Below are 23817 nucleotides of genomic sequence, written 5' to 3' on the forward strand. Positions count from 1 at the left end.
CGGGCCCGGCCTGACGGTGGGTGATTTATAGCTCTGCAGCGCTGTGGGGCCACTGTGGTGCTCAGCTGCTTCACATCAGCATGGGGGGACAGTGCGCTGCAGTGCAGCAAATCCACTCATTAACCCGGGCCCAGGCACAACCACTGTCTGCCTGGGTCACAGCCAAGAGGAGAAGGAGCAGCGGAGCACCGACACCTCACCCACCTGCAGGTGAACCCACACACACAAGCACACAAAAAGCTGGCACGCACGCACACACACACACACGCACACACGCACGCACACATCCAGACAACCATCTAACTGCTTATTCCTGTTGGAAAAGGATTATACAGATCTTTGAACAGCTTTAAAATAAACAGACATCTAAATAATTTTAGAATAAACAGGGAGAAATCAGTGAGCACCACATGGCTGCTTTAGAAACTTGTTAAATGTACCAGAGGTAAATGAATCCATCCCAGAATTGCTTTCACAATTACAGCTAAGCCAAAGCGAGGGAAATCGTTTGCCATTTCTCTTCAACGAAAATAGCAGCAAGCGTCGAATTGCTCATCCGTTGTTTCCACTCATCACAGGCCTAACTAAGCTTCAGCTGTAAACATGATTAAATACAGTAAATGAGGACTTGGAAAATGCACTGTACACGACGGCTGCGTGGAAATCTCTCTTTAGATGCTGGTAGTGTAAAATAAAACATCATATAGAGTCAGTTCTCAAAGCAGCGTCATGGCAGAAAAATATGAAACTGCATCAAGTGTGTTTATATTTAGACTCACTATTGTAACTATCAGGGTTACGGCACGTGATCATCCTCTGCCAGGGTAGTAGCAGGGAGAAATTCATCAACAGAAGGGGACTGCTGCTTCTCATTACTGCAGGAATTCAACCCTGCAGCATCCAGGCCCTGTTGATCCTGGCGTGGAGCGAACACAGGGATGAGGGAGGCTATCAACTGTCTTTTTATTAAAGGAAGGAGGCCACTGGTGGGATTTAGCCGTGTTGTTGGTAGAAAGCGGGATCTCACACAAAGCCACGCTGGCCGCCCAGCCACCCCCAGTTTGGGTGGGCAGGAAATGGGCTCTGATCCAGCACTTTATGATCCACAGCTGGAGGGCTGCAGGTACAGTACGGCACGAAGGGGCGGGGCCAAAAGAAACAAACAGAAAAAGGCCCAACAGCAAGTAACCTTGTTGGGCCGGGCTCTGGACAACAGCGCCACTGGGAGAAGCTGTGACTGAACTCAGGGACAAATGAGGTGGGTCATCTAAGATGACGGAGATGATAAATCTTGCCACAGTCCACAAAGACTTATTGCATCACACGGTGAATCAGAGAGCATCGCTGTGTGACCAAGCAGATTTTCCTGCAGGAAAGCGTCTAAATCGGCTGATTTCCAGGTGTGCGCTAGAGCCCACCGGAGTGCAGATAACAGCTTTACCGAGAGTGGCTGGAAGTCATCTAGCGGCTGCCATCCCCGCTGCTCCTTTTGGCCAGGCCCGGAGCCCAGTCCCTGGGTCCCCGGCCGGAGAGGTGCTGTGCTAACAGGTCTCCACCATCGCACACGCTAAGATTTATGAGCGAACAAAGCCAGGGCGACACCCTGTGACATATGGCGCAAGTCTTCATAAAGGGACGGGGGCTGCGGCTATAAGGGTAAACAAGATGAATATCTCCCCAATGTCAATACGATTTACACGGCCAACGCACGGCCACCTGTCTCCCAAACAAATAAGAGCCGAGATTTACGACCTCCTCCTGGTTGCTCCTTCCGTCCTCCAACATGATATCACATATGTGGGGAAGCATAAAAAAAAGACCCACAGGAAAAAAAGGAGTGGGTTACATAAGTAATAGAGAGCCTCTTCTGTCTAATCCTGCAACTTAGAGTTAAAAAAAGGTACAAACATGCCCCCCCCCCCCACACACACATACACGCAGAGGTCAAAGTGGGAGCCAATCTCATTGTCATCTGTCAAGTTGTGAGGTGGGCTTATTTGTATTTTATAGCCGAGGGAGAAGAAGACGGAGAAAGGAGAACAATGAATGAGGAAAAAGTCCATTTCAAGGTGAATGTGTAGACATGACACAGCAGAGAGTCAGGACATCTGCAGCATAACCCAGTAACTCATCTCTCACATCAGCATTCAAGACGAGTCACAGGCTGGAAACAACAAAAAAAAAGGACCAAGGACTTAGTGGAGGAAGTGAGGATAGTGGAGAAGACGGAGCGAAGAGGCCACAGAATCAAACAGTGAATGGTGTCCTATTCAAGGGCTTAAACGTCAGGCAAAGGGCTTGAATTTGTTCTTTCAGTTGAAATATGAATAGTTAAAAAATAACATTTAAACTAAACATTCAAGCTCTATTGATTATAACTCTATGTTAAGTTACCAACATATGTAACTGAGCAAGACTTGTTGTGAAGGACCCCCACCCTTCAGACGACGTGAGCCCTGACTGCTTGACCTCCATAAACTCCAGTTCCACGTTCTACCTACAGTAAAGCCTCCATGTCCTATTTGTGACTCCTTTACCTGGAACGTATTTACTCACTACACATCCTAATTTGTGCATTTCGCCTGGTGCAGTCACGTATCGATTCGGACTCCGGCGCACTGAAACACGCACCTGGAGCTGCTGCCGGAGCTGAGGCTGCCGGAGAGCGGCGCGTGCTCGGGCTTCTCTGCGGGCGCCTCCGAGGCCGACGCCGAGGACGACTGCGACGACACGGACTCGTTGCTGCCCATCGACGCCTCGTCCGCAGCCAGGTTGAAATCTCCGGCCGCTGGCAGGAAAACCAAAATACAACAGCGTTTCTTTGAATTAATTACGTCTTTGCATTGTTGTTCTGTGTAAAAGATTCAGTCTATTCCAGGTAGCTGATGATAGCTTGCCTGATAAAACAGCTGAATAATTTATCAATACATAAGGCAATGCTGCCTCAGCAGGGGACTATATAAATCAAACTGCTGTCAAAACAGTCAGGACTTACAACCAAGCTGGTATTGTTCATAATAATACACTCCTCCAGTCATAAACAGGAACCTAAGAAACACAAGGGACGCACACACGCTTACATTTCAGTTTTACTGTCAAGTAAAGATCTCGCCTTTGGGAGATTGGAGAGGCACTGAAATAACTGTTCTTTTGGACAATTTATTCTCCTCCCCCAACAAAAACACATCGGAGCGCTTAAACCAAATCCCACAGTTAATTACAGGTTAACTGCTGCAGGTTTCAACAAGGCTAATTCAAGTCTTAAATATGTTGGGATGCAATTTGAGACATAATTAGCATCCACACAGAAGGATATGGTGAAAAAAAGCGAGGTAACGTGACACTGAGCAATAACCAATTTGATAAAGATGATTTGTAATAATTAAGACCCAATGGAAGTCATAATTCATTTACATATTATCAACCAGCGCCGCTGTACAGCTTCTTGGAGCACAAATATCTGTAATGGTAGGAGTCGCGTGCCCCACGCAGCTGCCTCCATACGTTCACGTGTGAAGTTAGACTCAGGTGCATAACACAGGTGCAGAGAGGCACACTGTTCTCTTACCATTCTGAATGTCCAGAGACTGTGGATTGTAGACAGCCAGGGGACGATTCTGCCGACTCAGCCTCTTGGATTGCCTCGTGGGAGCGGAGACGACAGGGGCAGCAGGTGAGAGGGGGCACGACTCGGGAGCATCTGCAAAAATCTGAATACACAATGCGAATAAGACTAAGAGCGTGTCCTCGACTGACCTGACGGGAGATAAAATGATAAAGGGATTTCTATAGTGCTGGTGAAAAGAAAAAGCCCGCTTGCAGCCACAGCATGTTTTCCTAGCGAAAGGCTGTGAGCAGCTTATTGGCTGGACCCTAAAAACTGCCCGTGACGAGATTTGGTCTGTGACAAAATAAAGGAGAGCCGCTGCTCGTACAATCACATCGCATTCAGAAATCGGGGTCTCAGTTAAGGTGACATTCTCCTGAGAAAAACTGACCCACTCTCTGAAAGAGTGGAGAGTAAAGCAGGCAGGTTTGAGCTGGAGTAGGGCCGGCCAACTGGCGCTGCCTGTTTACACCAGGACGTGTTTACATATAAACTTTAGATGTGGAGTTAAAAGAGAATAGGGCTGCAGAGAAGAGGAAATCTCTGTAGAGTCTCAGAAAGGATCACAGACGAGGAGAGGAGGGAGGTAGTGATGGGAGGAGAGAGAGCGGGAGGGAGGGAGGGAAAGAGAGAGAAAGTGGCAGAGAAAGTGAGCTGGAGTGTGAACGAGAGAGGCAGACAGAGGAGGGGGCATGAGAGAGAAAGTTTTTGGGAGAACAGCAGATAGAAAAAGTGAGAAATCTGATATGGCTGCGAGTTTCTGCTGCCCCTCTCTCTCTCTTTCTCTCTCTCTGCAGATGGAGGTGAATGTAAAACAGAGTCTACTCGGTATCTGGGGGTATCAACAGTCTGGAGTGGGACTCAGCTGTGAGGAAAGTTAATGCCTGTCTGTCTGTCTGTCTGCTCAACTTTCCCCCTGCTCTAACACGCTGTACTTTCAAAAACGCTCCTGCTGCATCCCAACACTACATCCTTTATCACCTGGCCGGTGTTGTAGGGTCCGCGAAGGGCAGTATCCACCGTGCTGCTGGTGTTGTTTTAGCACATTTGTATACCCTGTTGGCATTCTCTGTATTCTCTCACAGCCCATTTCAGATTTGTGAGCATGGGTGGAGATATTTACAACACGTAGCATCTACATTTTAATGATGCTGTGTGTGTGTGTGTGGGGGGGGGGGTGCATGAAGATTTTAGTTTGGTGATTTTACACACAGAGCAGTTCTCCTCCAAACAGATTAGGAAACTAATCTCGAACCTTTCTCCCGTCTGACACGGAGAATTATCTCCCTTTGAGAGTTGACAGCGACTGATGACATTCTCGGGAGATCGCCTGTTCCCGTGCACGTCAGGTTAAGAAACAAGTCACAGCTAAAATAGGTGTAATTGAACAGCAATAGAAATAATACAGCCTACAATAATAATAATGAAGACAATACCATGGTTTAAGCACTTTGGGCTCCCCCTAATGGTCAGAATCAAACATTCTTGAAAACTCTATCCTAATAACTGGGTGAAGGGTATGATGTCCCCTGGGTTTAAGTTAAATGTGGTATATGCCCTATTATCCAAGAACTTTACTTCTGCTCATTAGAATGGAGAGCAAGCAGCGAATGCAGCATGCATTTCTCCAAAGAGACGCAAATGTTAGAATCACTTATTACCGGAGCATAAGATCAAGCAGCAGACTTGAAAGTGCATCTCAAAACGATTTGTACGCGAAAATGTGCAAGTCTGCGCTGCCTTAACAAACACCTACCAAAGACAAAAGCGTCACATTCACTGTTTGCCCAAATGAAGTTGTGGTGTCAGGTACAGCACAGTAGGGACACTTCTCTGCCAACAGAAACTGCCAAACCGAAACTTAAGAGCAACATACAGAACTTCACAACAATGGTGGAAAGTCGCTCCGTGCGGAGAAAGCAGGACTTCCAACCGTCAGGTGTTATGCTGCGCTTGCACATTTATTATCCTTCAGTGGTAATTACATGCCACCCGGGCTGGCAGACAGAGAGGTGCTGTGTACACCTCACTGATGTCATGTCACCTGATTCAGATTCAATTCCCTGCTCTCGCTGTAAATTGTGCTGCCTAGTGTGGCTGGCCTGTAGTAAATAGACGCTGATGGTGAGCGGAAACTAAAGTTTGGCACCCGTCGAATGAATTGCGGCTTCGACCATTTTACATAATCCAACACAAAGTCTGTGCATTGCAAACATGGTGCTAATTGCTGCCATGACCACGAGTCCCTGTGTGCTGAGCAACCCCCCCGGGTCCAGAATGTTACCGTTTCATGCTGCTCAATGAGGATTTCCACCACGATGTTCTGGAACTTGAGATCCATGATGGCCGCGACGGTCTCCTCCTGAGGCCGCATCAATGTGGGTCCAAACACCACGCCCAGGTTGGCCACGGTCATCAGGTTCTGCTTGCTGTGCGCCGCCACTCTGAGGGAGAGAGAACCAGGCTGCGAGTCAGGCGAGCATGACAGCTTGCAGGCACAAACGGGTGAAAGTGAAATGATCTGTGAAGTATTATTTGGGGTAAATACATGCTGATAAATGACTCAAGGTTCTGTTTAGATGAAGTCAACTTTCAACCTTCTTCATGTTTCTGTGTCTCATTTCTGCTGCAGCGGTTACATGTACATATTCACAGTACTAAAAGACAAAAGAGGTCGTGCTGGTCTATTTCATATAACCACTGAGGATTAATCATTGCATTAAATGCCTTCTTCACAAGAAATAATCACAGGAGGTGAAAAAGGAAGAAAAAAGATAAATTGGGAAAAAAAAGTTCTATGAACAGGTGAAGAGATTTCACACTCAGAATATGATGATATGCAGTGCATCTGCAGAGAGACAGTTTAAATAGCTTCAAAGGATGCCTTTGAAGACAAAAACATTGGTGACAACTCACATTTATAACATCTCTGAAACCATTTCAGATACAAGTGTGAAATTCTGGCTTTGCTTCCTTCCCCTGCAGGACATGCACACACGCCAACTTCAGAAAAATATTCGAGTCTCTCCAGTCTGGAGAATTTCACGCTGGATAATCCAAATTCAATTTCAATAGCGCTGCCTTTTTACCAGAGCCTGATTCTGCAGCGGGTTTCTATGAAATAAGATCCACCAGACTTTCACTGCCTCAGGGAAGAGGGATTATTTACTTATCTTCAATTTGCTCATATTTAGTTTATAAAAAGCTTGCTGAGGTAAAACCTTGTAATGTTTGCTAACATTATTTCTAAAATCTTTTCTCTCATCTAATCTCACAAATGGAGTGCTGCACAATAGTGGTCCATTCAGGGGCGTGTAGTAGTCTCAAGAGGGGGCTTAATTTGAGTGGGTCATTTCATTTCACTGCTGAGCGAGTACAAAGGTTACACAAACCTCCATGAAAAATTCTGAATCTACAGCAAGATGACCCTACAAGCAGGCAAAAAGAATGTTAAGATGCTAACGGAATTCGTTTTTTACCAAGCAGTCACTGAGTGGAGAGAGAAGAGATGGAGTGACAGCAGGGAAGGGGGAGTGAAGAGAGTGGGAGTGAGGGAGAGAGAGAGAGAAAAAGCATGTGGAGTGAGAATTAGGAGACAGACAGGAAGAGCCGAAAGAGAAAGAGGAGGTGGAGATTGGGTGAACTATGACCACTCACTTGGCCAGATGCTTCATAAGCAGCCCGAGGACTTGTCGATTCCTCTCGGGTAGTTTGTGGACCAGGCAATGGACGGCTTGGATGCGAGAGTCTGGACTACCGCCCTCTGTTCAAAAGCAGAAGCAGGAACGGGCTCCCATTAAACTGTAGGGATCCTCCAGTGTTTCTCAGGTGGCTAAGCTTAAATAGACGGGGAGCTAATAGCAACATTAAAGTGATGATGATACACTGTAAACACCGTTGACTCGAGCGTGGAAAGCACATTTAGCAGAAGCAGAGAATCCTCTCTCACTTCTAAATCCCTAAAAAGTATTTTAAGAAATCTAGCGCAATTTTTAAAATCGAGCAAAAGTCAGAGGCGACCACACGTAAGCGTTGCAGAACGATACATTCTAGCTTCATGAGTGAGGAAGAGGTGTGATATATGGTCTGAAGCCTCCCGGATTCTGGCAACAGGAACCACTATGCTGGCAGAGGAGATAGCCTTACGTTACTGTCGCTAGCGTATAAAAGGGTTGTGTTAAAACCCCCAAGATCATCTCTTAAACATTTCCTCACACATGGGCATCTGACCGCCCACGCGCACACACACACATTCATGCACAGACACACAAAATATCATTACTATGGGAACGACAAGGATTTAAACATGGAAAAAGCTTCTTATGGATGCTGTCATCCATCAAAAAAATATTCATTGCTAATCCATTTTTTTCCCCTTCGTTATGAGGGCATTGCGAGAGCCTGATAAAAATGTCAACCTGATCCAATTATAGCACTTGTTGTAATAGGATTCAAGTTTGGCTTGCTTTAAAAACATTTCTTTTACAGGAATGATGTTATGTGGGCGAAAAAAAATGTCTTTTCGCTGCTCAAGGTCACTGGACCATTTGAAGACATGGAAATTACTGTATATTTATCGCTTCAAAGCTCTCACCCTGAACACTTAATAGCTTATTTGGTCAAATACTTGGCATGCATACATGCAGAGAGCTGATGAAGATGTCTGTGGAATACAGATAATATAATAATGGCAGAAACAAAAGAAAACCATTTGTCATTACAACTTATAACAGTTTAAATAATTAGATGAGGAAAAGAAACACGTGTTGGCTTTTTATAATCACTGGGAGATTAAACCCTGACGTGGACGGGGATGCGTTCCGATTAGCATTCACGGCACAGGTAGGCACAGACCATGAGGGCTCTACACTTAAGGGAAGCTGGACAGCATCATCACCTTCTAATTGGTAAAGAAAAGGTGGGGACAGGAAAAGTTTGGGAAAAGCTATTTAAAAGTGTTTAGCTGTTTTCCCTTCGCTACATGTGATCAATAATTCACTAAAGGGGAACAGTGGAGTTTAGCACTTAAACCGATGACATGCCCATTTCAGACTGATACAAAACACGGGGTTGCTCCCATGAAGTAGTGTTATAGAAGGTGGTCAAACTTACTTGCGGGGCTGATGAACTCTTTGTAAAGTCCGTAGGTCATCAGCGGCTCAGGAAGGCTCCTTCACAGAGGCAGCGAGAGACACAGAGAAGGTTGGAGAGGGGCAGGGTGGAGGAGGAGAGTGAGCGAGGGGGGGACAGAAATAGCCAGCACACTGTTTTATAGGGTCTGCACACAGCGATGATTAATGTGGCCGGGGTAGGGGATGGAATTAGATGGTGCGTGCGTCGAGATAACCAAGTTCATCTGAAGGTACTTTCACACTGCAGCTGGCCAGTGGCCAGAGGTACTTAGCCCAAGAGGAGAGTGAGGAGATTGCCCCTCTGCTTTATTCAAGCACGCCAGACGCGAGGCAGAGGACGACTCGGACCAACACCTAGCCCAGTTTTATACAGCGTCAGTGTGGATTTAGTGCTTCTAGCGAGTGTCGCCTGAATAAACCCTGCTTTTACTTGGGGAGATGACGAGGAGAATTACTTCACCGCTCACAACATGCAGTACGTGAGAACTGTTTGCGACAGGTTCAAATCAGCAAATCACATCACAATCTGGACCAGGAGGTGATTTATGCCCCAGGGAGTATAGGCACAAGAGCGGAGCTCCCATACTGTTATACAGCGCTGCACAAAAAACACATCATTAGCTAACTGTACATGTAAAAAGTGTAAGTGACTGACTCTCAGTTATGTGTAAACACTGTTAAAGGAAACACTTTCCAAGCTGGCGCCTCAGTAACGGTCCTCATTTAAGGCTTCAGTCTAACGTGTTGCTAACTGCACGTTTACAGGAAAGCAAACTGGCATTGAACGAAAGCGTTGAAACTCTTCGCAGCCAAACTCGACTTTTAATCTTTGAACTTCACCTACACCACGTGCCAGCTTAGATGCTGTGGAATAAATACATACAATGTGACCTCACAATAATAAGACATTTGCATAATTAACACTATTTCAAAAAAAGAGTTAACAGATGAGCTTGTTAACATTTATGAAGAGAGATAAAGTATTATTAATTATAAAATATATATAATGTAATTTATTTTTTTGACCAGCACTCTGGAAAAAAGGAATATTGTCTTGCTCGTATATGTTATTCCTGGCAACAAATACATGTCCGATTTTCTGTCAATCAACAAACTGAAGTACTGAATAATGCAGCTTAGGATAATCTATATTTGCTTATGCACGTTCATCACATCTTACCTCATATAAAGCTTCAGTGCACTCGTTATGGTCTTAACGTCCCAGTCCTCGCTGGAAGACAGATCCACTTCGTTGCTCTTCTCATCTGAAAGAATGGCAATCATGCAACATACACCATTGTTACTACAGAACTCAGCAACTGTGGACTCAATACAAAGATTCTCATCATATTATGCATAGTCAAGGACTGTGTGAGATTTTGTGGGCAGCCGAGAACATCCAAATATGTAATATAAATATGTAACTTGTAATTAGTCATATGAGGATAAAAGCATTGCTGCTAGCCGTGGGGGTCGAGTCTAACCCCAGTGGATATGGAAGGAAGTTACAGCTTCTGTAGAGGGCTGCTAGTTTTATACTCATTACAAGTTTAATTAATCCCTTATTACTCCAGTGGCTCCGCGGGGACTCCAGGGCTGCGTTGTGCAGAAAATTCAGGGGGATTTAGTCACACCTTAATGAATTACAGAGAATGTGGAGGAGCAATGTGCCAATGAAGTGGTCTGAATGAGACATGTGCACAGCACAGGGCACGGGTCACCACGCGGACTTTGTGGACGGCAGGCGGCCCCTCGCTGGGGAGTTTACTCCTCTACAGTATGTGCTCACTGCAACCAGCGCTAATGTGTGTGCCTTTGCTGCGCTGCCCACAAAAGACAAGTCCAATATTAAATTCTCAAAAAAAATTTGTTTGTGGAAGGTTAAAGTCAGTTAAAGTTGGAACTGTAGCGAGGGCCAGATGACGGCCCAAACAAGAAAGAAAGAAGTAATTGAAATTTAGAAATTATGAAAGAAATGAATGGAGGGATGACACTTCCTGTATATTCGTTCAGAATAACAACAACCAACAATGCAGAAAAAGGATGTTATAGATGAAAGTGGCTAAAGAGGCAGTTATGTTAATTTGATTAAAACTAACCCTTTAAAATACATTATAACACATTATAAAGAATGTATTGCTGGTTCTCACAACAGTTCTCAAATTTGCCTCACTCCAAGTACAAGAGGTCGAAGAGAGACAGGATTTCACTATTACAGGCTTCTTCCCGTTTTATTGTTGCCTGACATTCAATAGGTGCCACTCGCTTTGTTTCTTCTGTAATGTGATGGCAGACTTGTTTTATATCACCCGTCCTCTCTGATTGGACGCTCGCCATGTTGGTGGGTGAGAGATGAAAAAGAGGAGGAGTGGGAGGATCCGAAGTCTTTCTTCAGGGTTTAAAGTTGGCTTCACCCACACAGAGAACTGCTGCATGCATGAAACGGCTGTGAATGTGTTTCTTTGTGCAGAAGTAGTACTACACACATAGCGGCCATTAAAAGAATAATACTACTAATAAAGGCTGGGCACCTTAAAGAAAATGTCCCATGTTCCCGCTATGGTGAATCCGTAGCTCAAGTGCAAAATGTGTGTTCATTTCGTAAAGAAACTTCTCAGAGCAGAGTTTGGACGGCGTGTACAGCATGAGTCTGCAGGTTGGGAGGCTGGAATGGTTCTGGAGAGGAAGCTGAGACAGACTGGCGGCTGCACGAGTTTGTTGTCATTCCGAACACAGAGCTGAAAGTGAGCTGATGTCTGCCGGAGCCGGCAGGAAACCAGAGAGCAGACAGGGAGCAGCAGAAAGGACAGAGTCTACAGAAAGGAAGCGCAGTGAAAAGGCTTCAAGATGAGGGAGAAGCATAAAAGACATCAAGAAAAGGAAAGTGAAAGACTGAGCCAGCCATTAGTGCGCCATGAGGGGCCGGCCATCTGTGTTGTGTGTTAATAAAGCAACATCCAAAAAGTGCAACAGTGTTGATGGGAGGGACCCTGTCTGCTATTCTGTTTGATATGCAACCAAATGGATGAGAGACAAATATATCTGAGGCCACTTGTTGCACCGCAGAGAGACAGAGTTAAAAGGCAGAATACCTTTGTAAAACCACTACCCCCAACAATACATGGAAATTAACTGGTAACCCCCGAGACAGAAACAACATTTGAACTTTATTCAGCGTTTATCAGAAACCTTCCACATATGCATAAACCAATACACTTACCAATCATTAATGACAGGAGATTCTGGACCTTGGAGCTCACCCCAACAACTCGGTAGAGACCCTGATCATTGATACCTGTTATTGTAATGGGAAAGGTTCAAAATATGTTGCTGCAAGTTAAGCTATGAAGCAAGTATGTGATTCCTTTTATCCAAGAAGGCTGAGTGAAACTGGACCTGACATTTGTTTTTGGAGGAAAACACAAGCATGGGAAGAATGAAGCACAGAAATCTAAACTTTAGTGCTTAGCAGTGAGAAAAATTAATGTTATTTACCCGTTAGCAGTATTTGACAGTCAAATTTTAAAGCAACCCTGCCCCCTTGTGTACATATGATGGCACTGCACCAACGTTTTCCTTTACTGACAATAACTGCCAGGTTCCCCTCAGTGTCCCTCAGTTCAGCAGGCAATGCAGCTGAGGTGACAGTCTTATATCTCACCTCGTGTCTCGATGGCGCTAATGGAGTTCTTAACAAACGTCAAACCCACATCATCCAGCTGAGCATCAACTGCAGGTCCAAGCACAAAACAATGTGGCAAATGTGGTGAAGCCCTGCACTCATGAAACTCAAATGATATTCTTTCACAGAAATAGAGTTGTACCGGTAGACACTTACTTCCTCTTTCTTTAGAATATGTCCTCCCAAGATAGTGTCCAATCTGTTAAAAGAACAAAACCTGGGTGAGTTGGTTGATAGATCTGTGCAGTGTTGTTTAAGTGAATACAGAGTAGCTGCATGTGCGATGAGTGAGTGCTACATGAGAAGACAGATGCAGCTGACTCACAGGTTCCTTCCCACCCATGGCCTGCATCCAGAACTTGTGGTCATCCTCTGACAAGGCCTGTACTGTTAGCACTGTCCCTGGCCTGTAAGACAAACCACAGCAGCATTAAGCACAGTTTTACAGGGTATAATGATAAAATGTTAAAATAAAAACGTATTTATACAAAAAACAAACAAAAAAAACATTGTAAAATCGTAAAACATCAAACAAAAAAGACATCTTGAACCCCGTTAGTTACCCAAGCTGGTTTATGGGACCAGATGGATACTGGGTTACTCATCATAGACCATAGTCAGCATGTGTGGTCTCAGGTTTCCATAGTTAATGTGGGGTATCACGCTTCTATTAATACTATGGAACAGAGGTAGCTTTAACTTTATCAAATGAGATAAGGCCACAGCAGGGTGTAACCACCTCGAGTCGAGAGCATGAGGACAGTCCTTCTGATCACAGAGCAAGGAACAGGAAGTGTGCTGAGTTAAGATCTTCAGTAAGAGTGAAGTATGACAGTGGTTAACCTCTGTGGTCAGGGCCCACTTTGAAAAAGGACAGGCTATTTTGCACCACAAATGGAACAGGGTCACATTTTTACAACATGTTGAATGTATTTAATCGTTCACATTGTATTTAAGAAATGGGAAACGTACCGGTCTGTGATATCGAGGTCTAAGCAGAACCTCCTGTCCAGGATGTCGGTCGTTTTGCGGACACATGATTTGAGAGTGACAGACTCCGTCTCTCCCTGTAAAATTAAACATTCCAAACATTTATAGCATGTGAAGCCTAAAAATAAAAGCGACAGTGGACAGAAGTTGAGAACATGCAGTCTGTCCTGCACTGCACAGCTACTCACAATCTTGCCACCGGATCTGTGGTCAAAGGTGACCATGTGCAGGATCTTCTGCTCCTTGACAAATGTGCAGTAACGTTTGACCCAACTTGAACCGAAGGGAGGTGGCCCTAAAATAACAAGGCACAGATGGGAGGCAGTCATTCAACTAGATTTAATTCATAACAACTACAGTTGCCAGGGTTTTCCACAATAGCATACAATGTTCCGAACACAACGCACAACGGCACCAAGAAACGTACAGCGGTGAGCAGACGATGAGACGACCAGCACATAAGCAAAAACTACTGATGCTGTTTCATAATGACAGGATTAAAAGAAAACTACAATTTAGGTGCCGTCACAAAATCACAGTAATTATAAGTTGTGCTAGAGTATAACAGCAGGCTTTACACTGGACTGCTTCCCTGTGCAGTGTGGAAACCTGGAGTCACCACTGAATGGCCGTACTTTTTTCCTGTACATAGAGGTAGCCTTCATAACTGATGGAGCTGGTCTGTCGGTATTCCTGGGGCGCCTCCTTGATCCTCTTCATTAGCTCGTACACCTCTGACCGCGTCCCCTCAAAGCGATTCCGTGTCTGGGAGGAAGGAAACACAAACACGGTTTCAGGAAGTCACTTCCTGAGACTCTGTAATTAGGCAAAATGACCCGACTAACAAAAGGCCACGGCGAATGAAAACTCTGAGCTTCCGGTAAAAATGCCTTTACAACGTCACTGGGAAAACAGTGGCATGAATCTAAACCTAAGGTTCCAACCGAGACTGTGAAAAGAGAAGCCAAAATGGTGGAGGTCTGGGAACAACTAAAGATGAAACAGTGCCAGATAAAGGCCCGTGATGCCGTTTGTAGCTGTAGTAGATACATGCGCAGGCCAGGCAGCAATACATGGCATCTTTGTTCAACTGTCCGTAGAAATGAAAAATAGAACAATCAGGTTTCTTACATTCTGAATATTGATCTGCAGCGCTCTTTTATAATGGTCAAAGTCCTTGGCCAGCTCATAGCCCTGGTGATAAAAGGTGAAGGCCGTCTGAAAGAAGGCCAGCATCTGAACAACAACAAAAAAAAAAAATACAGGTAGAAACATGTGACAAGACGCTTCCTTCACTGACCTTTGCCTTTCGTAAAGTTAAAGAGCAGCCACATTATAGCTAGCAAGGTTGCACACACTGACCGGTTCCACGCACTCAAACTTCTTTCTCTCCTGGATCTCTTGCAGTTTGCACACGTAGCTCAGAGACTCCTCCTGGAAGTGCTTCCTCATGTTGTCCACCTGGGTGTTGGCCTGCAGAAGCACACGGGGCGATTGTAATGACACACAGATGCAGAGACACACGGGAAACGCACAATGATAGTTGTTCACTCTGAGGCGAGCAATACCAAAGCGCAGTCAGTAGGCTCGAGTTCACTCAGTTGACTAAACAGCTGATTCAGTGTTGATGGAGTTCATGACTCTTGTGAATGAGGTTATTTATTCATATGAGTGTGATCTGTATTGTAACAGGCTGAACAGCCTGGAGGAACATTGTCACCACTTCTCAGTGTCCTGTCTGCTTTGTGTATTCGTCATGAGGGTGTGAGCCCTACGTACATAGTAAATGTTAGATCAGTTCTCCAAGAATTGGAAATTAAACGTCACAGTAAAGCAGCATGGGTTGCTCCACCAAGTACAATACACGTCAGCGCACATTTCCTTCAAAACGAGCCAGGAAAGCTGCTGAGCAGCAGGTCAGTAGAAACTCACACTCAAACAGGCTTCGCTGCGAAACTCTCCCCCAAGGCACCAAGAACTCCTCTACTAAACTCTGTAGCCATGTTGATCACTTTCCTATTGAGAAGGGTCAACTAGAAAACACTGTAAATACCTCTTGTAACTGTGTGTCCTTCTTTTTTGCTGACATGTTCAGAAGCTTTTCCAGAGAGCTGTAGTACTTCTCTGTTTCTTTCTCATACTTCTTTTTTTCTGCCTAAAGTTGAAGTGAAAGAGGGGCGAAAAAATTCACATGAATGAGAAAATCACTAAAAAGTATAGTTTAATTCCACTGGGTTCTATTTTTAGAGCGGCTTCGTGGGTTTCATTTGTTAAACTGGGAACAAGAAGGCGCATTAGGAGAAGGTAATAAAGCATCATACGTTACCCTTACTGTACCGAGCTGCTCTTTCCTGAATCTCTCCAGGGGCTTCATCAAGGTTTCTGTGATGTTTCTCATCTACACAGACACAGATGCCACAACAAAATGAGTTCATCGCTAAACTCATTGAAAAACCCTTTAAAATTCTATATGCAATAGGTTTTCAAGAGTTCTATTGTTTCTTGGTCTTGGTTTTTGGAAATGTGTCTTTAAATTGATGTCCTACCTTTATATTACAGGTTTACTGCATTATACACTTTCCCTTCACATTTGACTGAATCTATACTTTGTTGTTCTTCATTCCCCAGTGTTCCTGCTTTGCAGACAGTGGGGCATGTCTAGGCCTGCATGCCAATCCCTCTTTTCCTTACTTTGCACTGGGACGTCATCCCACAGTGCTGAGCAGCATTACCATTACGGCCTGGCCCTGGTGCTAATCATCTGCTGATGATGGGACCACTCCCTAACCTCAAAGTCTGCACACAGATATTACAAAACAATGTCTGTTTATGGGAGGATGCAAAGACAAACTATGCATGTCGGTTCAAACACACACAAAAATTACTTACTTACTTATCTTCATTAAAGTTTTTCCTTCTAAACTGTCTTTAGTCATCCAGTTAACTGTTTGAATATCAAGCCAGCAAGTGATGAGCTGTGACAGGCGTTTCCATTACATAATCTCTACAAAGACCACAAAAAGCTCCCCACAGGACAAGGCTGTGTGTCATCGGTTGGACCACAGCACTGCACACATGTTGGCAATTCAGAACATCACGACAGCAGGTCGCAAACAGAATCACGCAGGCTTTGGAAATATCATAACTTCCTTCCTTTTCGCTACAATGTGCAAATTACAGTTGGTAAAGTTTAACAGTGCAGCATATTTTGTGGCAGCGTGTTGTAAAAGGCTGTATTCTGGTTGCTGTAGCAGCTCGTGAGTCACGGTATTTAAAGCTTGGGTGCAATGCACATGCACTAATGTCTTCTATGCAGTCACTCCCCTGCAGATTCTGTGGCAGTGACCTTTAGACATGCACACCCTGAGGGAAGCCACCAGGCAAAGGGTTTTCTCTGCTTCTTGGATGCTGTGGATTTACAGCACATTGGAGTAAATGATACCATGTGACCGCCGCCTGTCTGGCTGATGCGTTTACCAAATGTGAACAGTGATAGGTGTAACCTAATTGCAAATACACTCAGTACATGCTCATAGCTAAACAATTCAAGTACAGCCACCACACACACACACACACACACACACACACACACACACACACACACACACACACACACACACACACACACACACACACACACACACACACACACACACACACACACACACACACACACACACACACACACACACACACACACACACACACACACACACACACACACACACACACACACACACACACACACACACACAGGCTTTCAAGCAGGTTGTGACTAGTTGTTCTCACCATCAGCTCTCTTTGGTCTTCAAGGTTTTTAAGGAATAGCGAGAACTCTTGCAAAGATTCATCTGGAAGGAAAAAAAAATATCAATGAGTGCATTTTTTTATATAACAGTCTGATGTAACAGTGAGTTGTTCCCAACAGAGAAGAAGACCAAACGCTGCTCTTTGTTCGCTGGCAGTGACAGAACCGTAAACAAACATTTCCACTCAGTGTTTGCACAGCGGTATCAAGACCGGTGGTTAGTTTCCACCGAGTGCGGAGACAAACCCACACTTACCAATGCAGCGCTCATCATCCGTCTTAGCATCGCCAATGTACTCAAACTGAAACTCGCCGAGGCACTGGGCAAACTTTCGCTGTGCCATTGAAAGCTCTGAAAGAAAAGGTGTCAAAAACATACAGTTAATAACAAACAGTACTGTGAATTTGAAAAGAGAGTTCATTAATACATTACAAATTCATATAATAAATGAGGTTGCCACTCAGTTTGGCAACAATCACTAGTCATCTATATTATAGTCACCTTCCATGTAAACCTTTTATAGATATAAAATAGAGCACACCAATACACACTTTGCCAACATCCTCTTAGTCTTGAGTCACCTGCAGTCTGCAGATGGCAGACAGGATGCACAACCCCCAAAAAGGCAGGTGCCACACGTTACAGCTAAGAAGCAACAACAATGTGATGCAAAATCATTCTTACTTAAGGTCACCCTTGAAATGAAGCAAATCCACCATCACAAAACTAATGTTCTCTGGCTTAAACTCAAATTGTTTTTCTAGCTGCGACACGTAATGTACGCCGTGTAAATGTGCCAAAAGTGGCTCGATTCTGAGAGAAGACCCTCATCTGTGTTAACCTTACATGGAGTGAATGCTCCTGGGTCTGGGTTTAAAAATTACCCCTGATTTCCAGAGGATACGCCTTATCTGTTACTTAAGACCAACCTCCTCTATACCCTTGCACATCACAAAAGACTGCAAAGCAAATCTATTTCCAAAACAGTGAAGAGATTCCCCTGGGGTGAGAGCTCTGACCCATGACAGTTCCTCAGGGAAGCCCGACAGAATGCAGCGAGAGTATTTTAAGACTGAGCACTGAGGAGCTGTGTGGCTGGGACTGGGGAGGAATCTATCTGCTGAGTTACACCATTGGACAGACTCAGAAAAAGACACAAGAAGCAAATAATCGCTGCGTAGGATACTTATTTCAATACAACTGCACTGACAGAATGCTTTTTTTAAATTAAAATAATTAAAGATTATTGGTACAGCACAGAGTCCTGCTGGTCAGAGGCCAGCAATCAGACAGTTTGTTTGGTTAGTTATGGAAGAAGCCTAAGAAGATGAAACTGCAGGCTTCCCTCCATTAGTCAGCGAGTCAGAGGCGGGCGTGCCAACAGCGACTGTTACGCGTTAGCAGCCAGCCAATAAGCCAAATGTGAAACAAAAGCACATTAAGATCCACTGTTCTGTGTTCTGCAGTTCAAGGGAGATCATTTCCCCGCAGAGGCACGATGTGTGGCTTACTGGATAATCGTTGCCATTAGCTCCACCTGGACTTTTCCTGCTGCAACAGGCAACAGTGTGGATGTTGCAGGAACACGTGCAGCTCAACCCATAAAGCTATTGACTATCATTGACAGAGACAGCAGATGCCAGCCAATAAAAAAAAAAAAAAACATACAATGGGTCCAACACAGTCCAGCCCTGTGTAAATTGATTTGTTTGGGCTGCACTGCTAATTAGACACCTCAGGTTCTTCCAGTTCACACGCACAGACACACACTGGCACGAAGCCCAAACATGTGAGGGGTGTCGGACAATGTTCGCCTGAGCGTGGCACACAGCCTCCAGCTCGTCCATTGTTCTGTAATGGTTTCAAATGCACGGCCGGGTGCTGTTCAGCTCAGCCTCCCATCCGTACGATGTCTAAGCACATAAGGAAACGTGGCCCCGGCAGACACCTGTGGTCCATTCTCCTTCTAATTTGTCCAAGTCACCAAACCACAGGAAGCCGAGGGATTCATGCAACACAATAGGGCAGCTAGCACGCTGCAGACTTACGGCTGTTTTCCCCGCGAGTGGCTCTTTATATAGCACCTAAAGGAAATCGCACCCGTTTTACTGCGGATGAGGTCATTCTTGTTCTAAACAAACTGGCAAATCAAGCTTTTCATTAGTCGAGATACGAATGAGGATCTTCCACTTCATCTGGCCACAGGAATTCATCTCATATATTGTAATCACTGGCATCAGGAGGGATGACTTATGGGTGGCTAATGGCTCATTTCTTGGCTTGTGTACTTCTTAAAGACAAGACAGTGAGCAGACCTAATTTTAGAAAGAGAAATAAACACTAGCAGTAGAGCGTCAAATCCTCTGACTCAGGCTCCTCTTTAAAGGCAGTGTTTTAGTGAGAGCACAAGAAAGGGGTCAGAGGACTATTATAGCATGCTTTATATTTGCCAGCCTCACTGGCGAGTTACAGCGTGAATTTATTACTAGCCAGTTTATAATAAAGTCTTTATAAACTTGGAGCGCAAACAAAATAGTCAGTCAAATAAAACTATTTAACCATTGATTAGCTGTTACAATAGCATTGCGTGTTGCTGTTGGACTACATTTAGACTAAACTAGTTTACTGTGAGGTAGACGTGAAAGACGTCTTTTGTTTATGTCAGCATTGCTTTCATTTTGTGCTATTTGTATCTACACAGTACCAATACTTTCCACAATCCCAATCTGGGATTTATGATGGCAGCTTCACAAAAAAGTAATTATTCCCAATTAGATGAAATAAAAAGATGGAGAAAACAACTTTAATTTGTGTTAAATCAGATTCTCCCACAGGTCGCTATCGCACCATAACTGTCTTCTACTGGTCATATGACTCCATTACACTCTCCCAGTGAGATGAGTGAACCCAGAGTTAATAAATGTCCCAGGGTGGAGTAAGTCCCACAACCACCCAACACAGTCAAGTACATTAGTTTACCATAAGATCGTTTATTTCTTAGGTAGTGGTGTGCTTGTCAGATATCTAATCTGTGAGAAACTGAAACAAGCAGAAGTCCAAAGAACTTGATTACTGTAGGAGGGACTAGTTTGCTTAATATTAAAACATATTTTCTGCTGCAGAAAAAGGTTGAACTGCATCCAGGTGGAAGAAGACGCAAACCCTATCTTCATTCTGTCTTTGGTTTTTTAGCAATTCTTGGAGCAAACAGGTTTCTGCAGCCTCTCTGCTTTGAAGCAGTCTGCCAGAAGTTTGCCAAGAGTTTTACAGCAGACTTTAGATGATTGTTGTTTTCATTGAGGCATTATGTCTCCACAGCGTACAGTACCTGTCTTTATCATACAGCCATCAGCCATAACATTAAAACCACCTGTCTAATACTGCTCTTCACTTATTGTGATGGATCCCCATCCATCAACAACGCAGCTCTAGCCATGAATCCTATAAAACATCTGAAGGTGTTCCCTGGCATGTGTCACCAGTTTGTCCAGTTCAGTTCAGTTTATGCTGCTTCAGGCACTTAAACCGTTCCCCAAAAGTTTGCCATTAGCTTCCGGGAAAACCATTGGCGCAGTCGTCACCAAATTCAGGTAACTTCCAACATATTAAATGTCTTGGGCTCCTAAATGTTTGCATCAAACTAATTCTAAATCGGTGCACTGAATAGTAATCACTTGTTGGTCAACTGCATGTCTCAAGTGATATTGAAACACAAATCAATGTGAAGTGGAAACTTCCACTGCCACAGTAGTAGAAACATGTTTTGGCAACATCATGCTTCACAGATTGTTGTAGCTCAGGGCCGTGTTAGATGTCACTGTATTGTAAAACAAGAAAAAGATGATCTTCTTGTCATTCAAACATCAAATAAATAAATATTTTATAATACGTCAGCTTAACGACTCAAACATGTTGAAGCCTCACATTATTCACAGATAATGTTAGTGTTTTGTAATATCATTTACTGACATTTTATAGCTATTCTTTGATTGGCAGCGGCAGGAACAAGGCCCAGGTCACTGTAGACAATTAGTGTGTGTGCTCCAAGAACAGTGATGTCAGTGGATAGCTGTGCAGGCTCTTAATTAGAGCCATATGTTACCATGGTGCACACAATCTGATTACACAGGCTGCTTGCATGTTAAAGCCGGCGCAGGGTGAACGATTAATATGAGAATATACGAGGCCGAGCTGAGGGACTCATTACAAAATGCTTGAAGAATGATGCGCCAGCATTAATTAATCAACCTTAGGCAACGTAGGGAGAAGGGGGAAACCACGACAGTGTTCGAGTCTGTGCAGCGTCAATTGATGTTACAGCAGCATAGATCAACCGGATACAATCAGTGGAGCAATAAACAAAAGGATCCAGATGAAAGGCCTACGTAAGAGATCGAGACGATAGCTGCTGTCCAAGAAGGGGGAAACTATCACGAGATAGAAATACCACACACATTAGGGCACATGAGAGTCCGAGGCGAAGGCTTCTCCCGCTTTTTGCCTTTTAAAGAAAGGCATTTCGAAGCAAACCTGGGAACTGTCAAACTTGGAGAGTTTCTGTGCAGAAAGCCAGAGACCCCCGTTTAGCGAATCCAGAGAATGAGTCACACGAACCCCACCTCACGTCTCTGATGTAACAGCCGGGGGTTTTCTGTAACAGGAAAAATGTGGCAAAAATATGTGACATGAGCATTAGAAAAGGTGGGAAGAAAAACAAAGACAACACAATGGGGAGTGAGCTGCAGCGGCTGATGTGGAGCGCCACAGAGCAACGTGCCAATACTAAAAGGAAGCTCAAACATATTAAATATTTATATCATGTTACCTAATCTGTGAAACATGTTTTAAATACTACTGGGGTGAATTTGCATTTACTCACAGCCTACAGCTGCTGTGACTCTGTACTTTGCATGTTCTCTGAAAACATGAAAGAAAAAAGAAAGCAAGTATTTTCCTCACACAAAGCAGAAGGTCACGTACATGTAGGTACAGTATATGTCACAGTTCAGCCGCTGAAGGCGTCCACTGTGTATTCACTGGCGCATGTTCCAGTGCTGCTTGTTATGGTTTCTACGTTCTCATCAGATGTGCCACTGAGGTCACAGCTCGCGGGCCCGTGTTTACGCGCTGTGCCTGTCCACAGTCCTTCCTGTTTCACGATCCCGTGGCTTCCAGCCCCATCCCTGCCCTGCGCTCGCTCCCCACCTCTGCCCCTCAACGCGGCTCGTCTCTGCACGCTGACCGCAGGGCGCGCATTACTTCATTCACAGCTTCCTGACGCTCAAAACCAGCCCCACGAGCCAGGAAACGAGAAAACAAGCGTGTGGCGATGGCTGATCATAGAGATACGGGAGCAGCTGCCATTATTCTGGCACAAAGAGTCGTTTGAGGCACCTTTCACTGCGGCGTCTGCAACGATTTCACCCAAAAAAGGAGCTTCAGACGCACCGAGTGCCACGGAGCTAGAGGAGCTTGTGCTTGTGTTTTACCAGGCCTTGTTCTTTGTGGAGCCGGAGATAAAGAAGCGTTCCTCTCACATGACTTCATGTCTTGTGCTAATGCGATTTTAATGAAAGATTGTGATGTGGCATTGTGATTACAGAGAGCAGCAGCGAGCCAAAGCACACCACGGCAGAATACTACACAACCTGCACGCCAGCGAGAAAGGAGCCTCCACGGGGCAGGGTTTTCACAAAGGAACTGAACATGAAAAATAAATCCGTATAAATGTAGCTCTTGTTCCTTTCCGGACAAACAAGAAACGCAAGGGTACGACTAGGACACAGTTACCGGGACGGAAACTCTCCCAAACAGAAGCACATCTGTGCGGTGCTCCTCTAGTGGGCACTTCCATGTCATGGCTCTCCGGCCCACGACTCCGCTTTAAAGTTTCCTCTCAGACCCAAGGACTTTCCGTAGTGGGACATCCTCCCAGCCGTAGGAGTGGTGAGGATGGACTGGGAGTTAGATATCAACCCCGTCCTCTGGGCTGGTAAAAAAAAAAAAAAAAACAGATCGCTGTGGGTTCGTGCACGTGCACAGTCACGTACAGCTTAGTAAACTTTGACATACTGTACATAAAATGCACGCATGCAATGCAATGCAATGCAATGTCTGAAGAATGAACCAAACACGTTATCAGAGCAACATCCAGGCAATAAACAAGACTGGGGCTGAGCTCCATTCTAACAGAGCAATAAACAACCCTGTTGTATCATAACTCACACTCACACTGTTATAATTAAGCTCTGATTTCTAGACCTACAGTAGGTATTACAACTGCACTTTTAAAGTATAAGTGTTAGAAATCTCAATTAAGATTTTATTAACACCTTCAAATCTCCACTTCAATTTTTATTCAAACTTTACCCGACTGACAGCTGCCTGGGCCAGTTGAGCACCAACGTTAAATAAGAAAATAGACACTCCCTTTGTAAACTTCGGCATAGTGTTTTAATGTGTTGATAAAATCTGGGTGACACCCCTCTAACAAGTGGCTGTGGCAGCTGACTAATGTTTGAGCTGCTCCACTACCCCTATTAAGCAGAGGACAGCAAACACCTCGTGATTACACGCCAGTAGAAAGGACGGCAGCTA

At 44.6% G+C, this 23817-nt stretch overlaps 1 protein-coding gene across 2 annotated transcripts in view; it reads right to left on the minus strand.

Moving 5' to 3' along the window:
- arhgap10 (Rho GTPase activating protein 10) overlaps positions 1–23817 on the minus strand; it is a 41733-nt gene that overhangs the window by 15953 nt on the left and 1963 nt on the right. For both annotated transcript variants that reach the window (XM_029149870.3, XM_029149878.2), the window contains exons 2-20: positions 17476–17571; positions 17201–17262; positions 15738–15809; positions 15465–15566; positions 14774–14884; positions 14543–14647; positions 14047–14176; positions 13600–13706; positions 13394–13488; positions 12747–12828; positions 12578–12620; positions 12401–12469; positions 11960–12034; positions 9920–10004; positions 8720–8778; positions 7265–7370; positions 5892–6051; positions 3569–3710; positions 2632–2788 (exon numbers count right to left, since the gene is read on the minus strand). In XM_029149870.3, the coding sequence (XP_029005703.1) occupies positions 2632–2788; positions 3569–3710; positions 5892–6051; positions 7265–7370; positions 8720–8778; positions 9920–10004; positions 11960–12034; positions 12401–12469; positions 12578–12620; positions 12747–12828; positions 13394–13488; positions 13600–13706; positions 14047–14176; positions 14543–14647; positions 14774–14884; positions 15465–15566; positions 15738–15809; positions 17201–17262; positions 17476–17571 (1858 nt within the window). The remainder of the gene's footprint in view (positions 1–2631; positions 2789–3568; positions 3711–5891; positions 6052–7264; positions 7371–8719; positions 8779–9919; positions 10005–11959; positions 12035–12400; positions 12470–12577; positions 12621–12746; positions 12829–13393; positions 13489–13599; positions 13707–14046; positions 14177–14542; positions 14648–14773; positions 14885–15464; positions 15567–15737; positions 15810–17200; positions 17263–17475; positions 17572–23817) is intronic.

Source organism: Betta splendens, chromosome 1 (assembly GCF_900634795.4).
Source record: "Betta splendens chromosome 1, fBetSpl5.4, whole genome shotgun sequence".
Classification (NCBI taxonomy): Eukaryota; Metazoa; Chordata; class Actinopteri; order Anabantiformes; family Osphronemidae; genus Betta; species Betta splendens.